This window comes from Odocoileus virginianus, chromosome 8, assembly GCF_023699985.2.
Source record: "Odocoileus virginianus isolate 20LAN1187 ecotype Illinois chromosome 8, Ovbor_1.2, whole genome shotgun sequence".
In the NCBI taxonomy this organism is placed as follows: Eukaryota; Metazoa; Chordata; class Mammalia; order Artiodactyla; family Cervidae; genus Odocoileus; species Odocoileus virginianus.
The window spans coordinates 18,158,282-18,170,803 of record NC_069681.1 but is presented as its reverse complement, the minus strand read 5'-3'; the positions used below and the strand labels follow the sequence as shown (position 1 = coordinate 18,170,803).

General features: G+C 37.3%; 1 protein-coding gene across 1 annotated transcript in view; it reads left to right on the top strand.

The window, feature by feature from the left end:
• Window positions 1-12,522, top strand: part of KPNA3 (karyopherin subunit alpha 3) — a 94,114-nt gene that overhangs the window by 38,509 nt on the left and 43,083 nt on the right. Inside the window, exon 2 of the mRNA XM_070471252.1 lies at window positions 3,715-3,759. Within this exon, the coding sequence (XP_070327353.1) occupies window positions 3,715-3,759 (45 nt within the window). The remainder of the gene's footprint in view (window positions 1-3,714; window positions 3,760-12,522) is intronic.

Below are 12,522 nucleotides of genomic sequence, written 5' to 3'. Positions count from 1 at the left end.
AAAGGACAGATAGTAAATATTACAGGCTTTGAGGGGCCAAGAGACAAAAATAAAGGTATCATATAGACATTTAATATCCTTTATACTGTAATCACTTAAAAATGTACAAACTATTCCTGTGGGGCCCTGCAAAAATAGACAGCTTGCCAGAATTGGCCCACAGGCTACAGTTTGCTGACCACTGTACTAGACTATAATTGCTATATTTGCCTCCTAGTTGCAGGCATGTTGTGTGGAGCACTTTGGTTGGATTTAGTAAATTTTTGACGAAAGAGTGAATATTGTACTTACAGATTTGAAGCCCAGGCGAGAGAGCAAAATAGATACGTGGGAGTGGTCTTCAAACTGTAAATGAAGATGTAAGAGTGGATGAGATCACTTGGGAAGAATGTAAGGAAGAGGCCCTAAGATGAAGCCTTTTTCTGTAACTGAGACAGAGTGGAGAGTAAGTGATGACTAATTCAAAGGTGTTTGTGCCGTAGATGAAGTTAGTACCTGTTGCTGATTGACCTAAGCCATTTGGCCGTTTACACCCATAGGTTCTTTTGGATGAATAGAAGGCCTTTAACTGTATAGATAGGTGAGGGTAACAGGTCATTTTCCTTAGAAATTTTACTACCAGTGAGTTATACTATTATTGTTGTTGTTTTTGGCCATGCTGTATGACTTGTGAGCTCTTAGTTCCCCGGTCAGGGGAACTAGGTCTTTAGCAGTGAAAGTGCTGAGTCCTAACCATTGAACTGCCAGGGAACTCCTTGTGAGTTATAATAAAATAAGCCTTAGACAGAATTTGCTGTTAATTCTTACACAAGTGTATTACACAATGCTGTTAATTCTTACACAAGTGTGTATTAGCGAGCAGTCACAAGAAGTCATGGAGCTTGTTTTATGAGTTTAGCTCTTTTAGACCCTAAACTACCACCTAGCAATAAAACTTTAACCCTAGACACCCGGAAGATCTGACTAGAATTAGGGAACAAAATCTTTCAAGATGAGGTGGGCCACAGAATCACTTAGACTCAAAAACTTCTCTGAAGACTGACTGTAGGGCTTGTCAGATTCTTAAACCGCAAACAGGTAAGAATCAAGGCACTTGTACAGTATACCTAGTTAATCCATATGTCTTGAATAATTCCAGTTCAGCAATAAAAAATTATTTCCAACGTCTCTTACGTTAATTAACAAACAAGTGTCTAAATTCAGAAGTGGATATTTGAAGCACTTACTAATTGGGCACTTCACATGCCAACTAACCTCCTCTGAAGTGTAGATTCCTCATTTATTTACTTTATTTTTTTTTCCATTTATTTTTATTAATTGGAGGCTAATTACTTTACAATGGTTTTTGCCATACATTGACATGAATCAGCCATGGATTTACATGTATTCTCCATCCTGATCCCCACTCCCACCTCCCTCCCCACCCCTATTTAGAGTACTTTAGAAGTTAACCCACCACTTGTAGACTTGCTGAAGTAGTTTTTTAATGGAAATTACAGTGTAGCCGTAACTTGATCGTATTTTCGAAGAAATAGGCTGCCTGAGACTTTTTTGTTGTCTACTATCTGATTTTTGTAATTAATTAGTTAATTATTTAATTTTTGACTGCACTGGATCTTCTTGCTACGTTCAGGCTTCCTCTGGTTGTAGAGCGCGGTGGCTCCTGTCTAGTTGCCGTGCGTGGGCATCTCACTGTGGCGGCTTCTCTTGTTGCAGAGCACGGGCTCCAGGGCTTCAGTAGCTGCAGCACGTGGGCTTAACGTGCTGCAGTTGCTCCGCTCCGTGTGGGATCTTCGGACCAGGGATCGAACGTGTCCCTTGCATTGGCAGGCGTATTCTTAACCACTGGACCGCCAGGGAAGTCCGTGTGTACTCTGTTTAAACAGTTTTTAAATAGTTGAGTGTATAGTTATTACAATCAGTATACTTTTCTCTTCTCAGTTTTAGTAATGGTTTGATTAGGCAAACAGTTTTTACAGGCAGATTTTGACAGTTGGTACAGTTTTTCAGGTGAATAAAGACAACTTTCTTTACAGAGTGATCAGATAACACTTCATTAATATTTGTATTTGCTTGACATTTATTATAATTTGTATGATTAATCAATACATAAAGCATTCTTTGTATTAATAGTGTTGAAGCCTAAACCCAGAAACATTAGCTATAGAATTATATTCAGGACTCTTTTTACTGTTGAACCCTATTAGTAATGATAGTTTTAGCAGTGCCTCTTTCCATCACATCAAATAAATGTTAGTAATTTGAATTTTGTTTGGCAGTTTGCTTTACATTAAATGTATATCTGTCTTTAAGCATGAGTTTATATCTAGATTAATATTTCAGTGTATTTCACAAAGTTTATAATTTGGGTTCCATGGAATTCTTTTTCCTACAAAGAGATTAATTTATCACTGTAGTTTAAGAAAACTTGACAGAGGCATAATAACAAAAGATCATTAAATAGAATAGTATTGATAATACACTGCATCTAGCACTGTATTAAAATATTAATACACCATGACGTGGCCTTTATTCTAAAAATGTAAGCATTTACTGTATTTGTATGTGTAATGAAATAATCCATTATATCACTGTGTTAAGGGGAGAAGGGATATATGTGCTGTCCTTAGTCGCTCAGTCGTATCCGACTCTTTGCAAAACCATGGACTGCAACACGCCAGGCTCCTCTGTCCATGGGGATTCTGCAGGCAAGAATACTGGAGTGGGTTGCCATGCCCTCTTCCGGGGGATCTTCCCAACCCAGGGATTGAACCTAGGTTTCCTGCATTGCAGGTGGATATTTTACCAGCTGAGCTACCAGAAATATCTAGTTATTTTAATAATTCCTATTAAGACATTCATGAGAGAGCCTCTTAGTAAACTTAGAAGGATACTTCTTTATCTTTTGATACAAAATACCTGTCTCAAGTTTATTTTCATTTTTATGTTATTTTAAGGTCATAACAATGAGTAATTTACTTTTTTGAAACATTAACTGTTTGAGATAGAATACATTAGTTGCAGGCATAAAAAATTGGTTCTGCTACAATATTGTAAAGTAATTAGCCTCCAACTAATAAAAATAAATGGAAAAAAAAATTGGTTCTGGCTGACTTAAAAGCAAAACCATATTGTAAGACTATGAGGTAGTTCATCGAATGAGTAGAGATATCAGATAACTAGGAATATAGCAAGTTCAGAAATAGGCATGGCTCACTGCCTTGTCCAGATACTTCCTTTGGTAATTAATATGCTTTGCTTTTAATTTCCCCCTTTCTATTTTGCTCTGGGTTCAGAGTTACAGGGGAGAGTTCTATTGGCAAAGTGTGAGCTCATGCTGTTTATGCTAGGAGAGAGTGAGATGATTTTCTGTTTTCTTTTTTTGGACATGCTTTAATAATTCCATCCAGACCACACAGTGGAGAGTATATAACTCCCCATAGAAACCTGGGTGCAGTTAGGATAGGGGCGTGGGTCTTAGGCAGCGGAGCTCTGTCTCCACTCCCCATAGAACTAATCGACAGGTATCCAGTAAAATAAAAAGGAGTTTTGACTTTCCAGCTGCCTATAGTTCATCATTTAAAGTTTAAAAGTGATGAATCCTCAATCTTTAAGAATAAAATCTAAAAAAAAATTAAATGCCAGAGACCTTAATTTATACTAGCAGCAGTATCAATATTTAGATACTCAATGAGATTTTTGTTTTTCTTACAGACAATGCGAAGACACAGAAATGAAGTGACAGTTGAATTGCGAAAGGTAAGAGTGATTTGTGTTTAATAAAGATAGATTTTTTCTGATGTTAAAACTTTGTATAACTTGAATAATGAAAATGCTATGGCAGATTAGTGGGCATCCCTAAAACTATACAGCATAAAAACACACGGTTAAATAATTTATGATGGTGTACATTTTTAGTACCTTCCATTTATTGAGGTATTAGGTACTGTGTGAAGTACTGTACCACTGTCATTGAAATTCTCATAACATCTAGTGAAGTTAGATACTATTTGTTAAAGACACCTTAGAAAAATAAATAAAAATAGAATAACCTTATATTCTACCAGTTGGATGCAACTGCTGGTTAAAAATTTGTTTTTGTTTTCTTCCATTACTTTTGAATTGCCCTTGATTAGATTGTGTTTTTATGCAAGCACATTTTATTTTTTTAAGCGCATTTTCTTTTAAGCAAATTTTAATTATCAATTAAGAAAGTACACATAATAAATTCTGTCTATATACACATGTACATTTAAAAAGTAGATTGAGAATTTCTAAATCTTTGTGTTTGTCTTAGGTTAGATTTTCTTCATCTGATTCACTCCTAAAACTCACATATTATCTTAAATATTTTCAGTTTCAGAAAGACTATCTTGATTCAGAGAGTACACACTCTTCTCAGTGAGGCACTAAAATTAAGTGGACCTGTACATTTATTTACTCTTTAATACCCACTTTGTCTTTAATACCCACTTTGTGTCATGAGTTTTTACTAAGCATTGATATTATGCTACTTGGTATAGTATACAGTTCCTGAGATCCATTCTTCCATACCCCTTCTGACCCATTTTTTATTCAGTTTGAAAAATACTTGCTAATCTCAGTTCTTTTGACTCCTTAACTTCATGGATACTCAGAGATTAACCTCAGCGATATGTCAGTTTTCAGATCGTTGAGTCACTTGGACCAGAGAACTGAACTAAGCCTTAGCTTTTAATAAAGTGGGTGAGGTGAGCTCCTTGCCAATCTTAACACTTTGTACTTAGCTTCTTTTTCTTTTTAACTTTTTATTAGCACATACATACAAAATACCAACACAGCCTAAATGTACAGCTCGATGAATTTTCACAAAGTGAACGCGTCTATGTAATCATCTCCTAGATCAGAAACAGAACAGTGCCTCTATCCCAAGGCCACTTCACAGTTAGCGCTGTGCCCCGAGGTGACCATTGCCCTGATTTCTAATGTTATAGATTGTTTTGCATATTTTGAACTTTGTATAAATGGACTAGTATGTGTCCCTTTTGTATTTGGTTTTTCATTCATCTTGTGAAGATCATTCTCTGTAGGAGAGCCACTAGGAATAAAATTGAAATTAAATTATTATTCATTTTTTTATCTCTTCACATTATACGAACTCTCTCCCCAGATGTAAGCCTTCATTTCCCCTTAACTTTTCATGCTTGGAATACAATTCTGAGACTTTTGTACTGGTCTTGGTATTATTCAGAATTCTGTCCTGTGTTAAGCTTTTTAGCTCTTCTGATATGCTTATAAATCTAAGCTCTTCACTTATATTTATACTTGGTGATTTGTTTCTCTTATATTAATAGTTGTGCTCCCTCTGTATTTAATTTATAGAGTTAAAGTTTCTTCCTTGCCAGAGTACATCTTTTCTTAATATCCACCTTGGTTTCTTTAGAGATCACTTTTTTTTTAACTTTTATTTTATATTGAATATAATTGATTAACAATGTTGTGTTAGTTCCAGCTGAACAGTGAAGTTATTCACTTAAACATGTACTTGCATCTGTCCTTTATCAAATTCTTTTCCCATTCAGGTTTTTAAGAATATTGAGCAGAGTTCCCTGTGATATACAGTATGTCCTTGTTGGCTGTGTGCTCAGTGGCTTTAGTCCTGTCCAACTCTTTGCTAACTTGTGGACTGTAGCCCACCAGGCTTCTCTGTTCACGGGATTTTCCCAGCAAGAATACTGGAGTGGGTTGCCATGCCCTTCTTTAGGGGATCTTCCTGACCCAGGGATCAAATCCGTGTGGTGGTGGTGCTGGTGGTGGTGGTTTTGTCTAGAGACCTCTTTATTATCTCTTCATTTTTCCCCTTCTGGATAACATTATTTCCTTTCTAATTACTCTGATTAATTCCTGAAAAAAAAATGCTTGTAGGATGATCAAAATAAAATTAACTGAAGAAATTTCAGGCAGTTTCTTATTTCACATTTTGGAATTCCTTGAGTAAGCAGCAGAAAGTGACCCCTTCCTGAAATAAAGCCTAGACTTCAAAGCTTAATTGATATTGATGTACTTCTTCAGAGGTGTGAAGAGCCCTTCAAAAGAAGATTCTTCCATTCTTTAAGGACAGAGTGTCTTTGATTTCAGCCTTGTTATCTCTATTGCTCCATTGAGGAGAAAATCACAGCATTGTTACTACTGACACTGAGATTGTTGAAAATACAAGAAAGGGAACTAGTTCCCAGAGTTTCTTAGATGAGCTCTACACATTTCTACTAGATGTTCAGCTTCTAAACCGAATGTGTTAACCACAGTCCCCCCACCCAACCCCAGCTTCCTGCACCCCAGTACTCCTAGATCTCTTCCCCAGCCCATCTCAAAATGCTTAGTTAGATTCTGGACATGTAGTTGAAAGTGTTAGTCACTTCATTGTGTCCACCTCTTTGCGACCTCATGGACTGTAGTTCCTCTGTCCATAGAATTCTCCAGGCAAGAACACTGGAGTGGGTTGCCATTGCCTTCTCCAAAGGATCTTCCCAACCTAGGAATTGAAGCTGGGTCTCCTGCATTACAGACAGTTTTTTTTTTCTATGGTCTGAGACACCAAGGAATTGCAGATATGTGCTTGGTAAGTGAAAGTGCAAGTCACTCAGTCATGTCTGACTCTTTGCAACCCCACGGACTATGCAGTCCATGGAATTCTCTAGGCCAGGATACTAGAGTGGGTAGCCTTTCCCTTCTCCAGGGAATCTTCCCAAGCCAGGAATTGAACACAGGTCTCCTGTATTGCAGGTGAATTCCTTACCAACTGAGCCACAAGGGAAACCCAGGAATACTGGAGTGGGTAGCCTATCCCTTCTCCAGTGAATCTTCCTGACCCAGGAATTGAACCGGGGTCTGGAATTGTGATATCTTAAATTTTTACTTAAATTTACATCATTGAAGTTTTACAAAGAACACTAGTTATAGAGTAGTGCTATTCAGAAGACCTGATCTGTGACAAGTCAGGGAGCTTGTCTCAAAATAGTAAACAAATCTGAAGCAGAGGAACGAATCAGTGAGCTGGAAGATAAAATGGTGGAAATAACTTCTGAAGAGCAGGATAAAGTAAAAAGAATGGAAAGAACTGAGGATAGTTTCAGAGACCTCTGGGACAGTATCAAACACACCAACATTCGAATTATAGGGATCCCAGAAGAAAAGAAAAAGAAAGGGTATGAGAAAATTTTTGAAGAGATTATAGTTGAAAATTTCCCCAACATGGAAAAGGAAATAGTGAATCAAGTTCAAGAGGCACAGAGAGTCCCATACTGGATAAACCCAAGGAGAAATATGCCAAGACACGTATTAATCAAACTAACAAAGACTAAACAGAAAGAATATTAAAAGCAGCAAGGGAAAAGCAACAAGTAACGTACAAGGGAAACCCCATACATTTAACAGTTGATCTTTCAACAGAAACTCTGCAGGCCAGAAGGAAATGGAAGGATGTATTTAAAGTACTAAAAGGGAAAGATCTACAACCAAGATTACGGTACCCAGCAAGGATCTCATTGAAAATTGATGAAGAAATAAAAAGCTTTTCAGATAAGCAAAAGTTAAGAGAATTCAGTACCACCAAACCAGCTTTACAGCAAATGTTAAAGGGACGTACATAGTCAAGAAATACAAGAGAAGAAAAAAGATCTACAAAATCAACCTCAAACAATTAAAAAATGCCAATAGGAACATATATATCAATAATTACTTTAAATATAAATGGATTAAATGCTCCAACCAAAAGACACAAACTAGCTGAATGGATCCAAAAACAAGATCCATATAACGCTGTCTACAAGAAACCCACTTCAGACCTAAAGACACATATAGACTGAATGTGAGAGGATGAAAAAATATATTCCATGCAAATGGAAAGCAAAAGAAAGCTGGAGTATCAATCTTTATATTAGACAAAATAGACCTTAAAATAAAGAATATTGCAAGAGATAAGGAAGGACACTACATAGTGATCAAGGGATCAATCCAAGAGGAAGACATGACAGTTGTAAATATCTATGCACCCAACATAGGAGCACCTCAATACATAAGACAAACACTAACAGACATAAAAGGAGAAATTGACAGTAACACAATAATAGTAGGACACTTAACACCCCATTCACACCAATGGACATATCATCAAAACAAAATTAATAAGGAAACACAAGTCATAAATGATACAGTAGATGAGATATCTCATTGATATCTTTAGGACATTCCATCCAAATGCGGAAGAATACAAGTGCACATGTTACATTCTCCAGGATAGACCACATCTTGGGTCACAAATCAAACCTCAGTAAATTTAAGAAAATTGAAATTGTATCAAGCATCTTCTCCAACCACAATGCTATGAGACTAGATAGCAGTTAGCAAGAAAAAACTATAAGAAACACAAACACATGGTGATTAAACAATGCATTTCTAAATAACCAGCAAGTTACTGAAGAAGTCAAAAGGGAAATCAAAATATTTCTAGAAACAAATGACAAAATGACAAACCTATGGGATGCAGCAAAAGCAGTTTAAGAGGGAAGTTTATAGCAATACAGTCCTACCTCAAGAAATATGAAAAACATCAAATAGACAACCTAACTTTGCACCTAAAACAACTGAAAAACAAAGAATAAAAAACTGCCAAAGTTAGTAGATGGAAAGAAATCAGAAAGATCCGAGCAGAAATAAATGAAAAAGATATGAAACAATAGTAAAGATTAATAAAACTAAAAGCTGGTTCTTTGAGAGATAAACAAAACTGACAAACCCTTAGCCAGACTCATCAAGAAAAACAGAAGAATCAAATCAACAAAATTAGAAATGAAAAAGGAGAGGTTACAACAGACAATGCAGAAATACAAAAGATTATAAGCGACTATTATGAACAACTTTCTGGCATAAAATGGATAACCTGGAGAAATGGACAGATTCTTTGAATCTTCCAGGACTGAACCAGGAAGAAATAGAAATTACGAACAACCCAATTACAAGCACTGAAATTGAAGCTGTGATCAGAAATCTCAAAGAACAAAAGCCCAGGACCAGATGGCTTCACAGGAAAATTCTCTCAAACATTTAGAGAAGAGCTAATGTCTATCCTTCTAAATCTTTCAAAAAATTGCAGAGGAAGGAATACCTCCAAACTCATTCTACAAGACCACCATCACCCTAATACCAAAATCAGACAAAGACAACACAAAAAAAGAAAACTACAGGCCAGTATCACTGATGAACATAGATGCAAAAATCCTCAACAAAATTTTAGCAAACAGAATTCAGCAGCACATCAAAAAGCTCATACAACATGATCAAGTTGGGTTTATTCCAAGAATGCAAGGATTCTTCAGTATACACAAATCAGTCAATGTGGTACACCATATTAGCAAATTGAAAGATAAAAACCATAATGTAATCTAAATAGGTGCAGAAAAAGCCTTTGACAAAATTCAGCACTTATTTATGATTAAAACTCTTCGAAAAATGGGCATAGAAGGTACCTACCTCAACACAGTAAAGGCCATATATGATAAGCCTATAGCAAACAATATTCTCAATGGTGACAAATTGAAAGCATTCCCCCTAAGATCAGAAACAAGACAAGGGTGTCCACTTTCACCATTATTCAACATAGTTCTAGAAGTCCTAGCTACAGCAATCAGAGAAGAAAAAGGAATAAAAGGAATCCAGATCAGAAAAGAAGTAAAGCTCTCACTATTTACAGATGACATGATACTGTACATAGAAGACCCTAAAGATAGTATCAGAACATTACTAGAGCTAATCAGTGAATTTAGCAAAGTTGCAGGATGCAAAGTCAATACACAGAAATCACTTGAATTTCTATATACTAACAATGAAAAATCAGAAAGAGAAATTAAGGAATCAATCCCATTCATCATTGCAATAATAATTAAATATCTAGGAATAAACTTACCTAAGGAGACAAACAGGCAAATTTGGCCTAGGAGTACGGAATGAAGCAGGGCAAAGGCTAATAGAGTTCTGCCAAGAGAACGTACTGGTCATAGCAAGCACCCTCTTCCAACAACACAAGAGAAGACTCTACACATGGACATCACCAGATGGTCAACACCGAAATCAGATTGATTATATTCTTTGCAGCCAAAGATGGTGAAGCTCTATACAGTCAGCAAAAACAAGACTGGGAGCTGACTGTAGCTCAGATCATGAACTCCTTATTGCCAAATTCAGACTTAAATTGAAGAAAGTAGGGAAAACCACTAGACCATTCAGGTATGACCTAAATTGAATCCCTTAAGACTACACAGTGGAAGTGAGAAATAGATTTAAGGGACTAGATGTGATAGACAGAGAGCCTGATGAACTATGGATGGAGGTTCGTGACATTGTACAGGAGACAGACCTTACAAATAGCTGTGAAAAGAAGAGAAGCAAAAAGGAGAAAAGGAAAGATACTCCCATTTGAATGCAGAGTTCCTAAGAATAGCCAGGAGAGATACGAAAGCCTTCCTCAGCAATCAATGCAAAGAAATAGAGGAAAACAACAGAATGAGAAAGACTAGAGATCTCTTCAAGGAAATTAGAGATACCAAGGGAACATTTCATGCAACAATGGGCTCAATAAAGGACAGAAATGGTATGGACCTAACAGAAGCAGAAGATATTAAGAAGAGGTGGCAAGAGTACACAGAAGAACTATACAAAAAAGATCTTCATGACCCAGATAATCACAATGGTGTGATCACTCACCTAGAGCCAGACATCCTGGAATGTGAAGTCAAGTGGGCCTTAGAAAGCATCACTATGAGCAAAGCTAGTGGAGGTGATGGAATTCCAGTTCAGCTATTTCAGATCCTGAAAGATGATGCTGTGAAAGTGCTGCACTCAATATGCCAGCAAATTTGGAAAACTCAGCAGTGGCCACAACTCTGGAAAAGGTCAGTTTTCATTCCAATCCCTAAGAAAGGCAATCCCAAACAATGCTCAAACTACCGCACAATTGCACTCATCTCACACGCTAGTAAAGTAATGCTCAAAATTCTCCAACCCAGGCTTCAGCAATACATGAACCATGAACTTCCAGATGTTAAAGCTTGTTTTAGAAAAGGCAGAGGAACCAGAGATCAAGTTGCCAACATCCGCTGGATCATCGAAAAAGCAAGAGAGTTCCAGAAAAACATCTATTTTGTTTTATTGACTACGCCAAAGCTTTCGACTGTGTGGATCACAATAAACTGTGGAAAATTCTGAAAGAGATGGGCATACCAGACCACCTGACCTGCCTCTTGAGAAACCTGTGTGCAGGTCAGGAAGCAACAGTTAGAACTGGACATGGAACAATAGACTGGTTCCAAATAGGAAAAGGAGTACGTCAAGGCTGTATATTGTCACCCTGCTTATTTAACTTCTATGCAGAGTACATCATGAGAAACGCTGGGCTGTAAGAAGCACAAGCTGGAATCAAGGTTGCTGGGAGAAATATCAATAACCTCAGATATGCAGATGACACCAACCTTATGGCAGAAAGTGAAGAGAAACTAAAAAGCCTCTTGATGAAAGTGAAAGAGGAGAGTGAAAAAGTTGACTTAAAGCTTAACATTCAGAAAACTAAGATCATGACATCTGGTCCCATCACTTCATGGGAAATAGATGGGGAGACAGTGGAAACACTGTCAGACTTTATTCTTTTTGGCTCCAAAATCACTGCAGATGGTGACTGCAGCCATGAAATTAAAACACGCTTCCTCTTCAGAAGGAAAGTTATGACCAACCTAGATAGCATATTAAAAAGCAGAGATGTTACTTTGCCAACAAAGGTCTGTCTGGTCAAGGCTGTGGTTTTTCCAGTGGTCATGTATGGATGTGAGAGTTGGACTATAAAGAAAGCTGAGCTCCAAAAAATTGATGCTTTTGAACTATGGTGTTGGAGAAGATTCTTTGAGAGTCCCTTGGACTGCGAGGAGATCCAACCAGTCCATCCTGAAGGAGATCAGTCCTGGCTATTCATTGGAAAAACTGATGCTGAAGCTGAAACTCCAGTACTTTGGCCACCTCATGAGAAGAGTTGACTCATTGGAAAAAGCCCTGATGCTGGGAGGGATTGGGGGCAGGAGGAGAAGGGGACGACAGAGGATGAGATGGTTGGATGGCATCACCAACTCGATGGACATGGGTTTGAGTAGACTCTGGGAGTTGGTGATGGACAGGGAGGCCTGGCGTGCTGCGATTCATGGGGTCACAAAGAGTCGGACATGACTGAGTGACTGAACTGAACTGACCTGAACTGAAGGAGACAAAAGAACTGTACACAGAAAATTGTAAGACATTAATGAAAGAAATCAAACACAACATAAATGGATGGAGAGATGCTCCATGTTCCTGGGTAGGAAGAATCAATATTGTGAAAATGACTATACTACCAAACACAATCTACAGATTCAGTGCGATGCGTATCATTACCAATGACATTTTTCACAAAACTAGAACAAAAAATCTCACAATTCATATAGAAACAGAAAAGACCCTGAATAACCA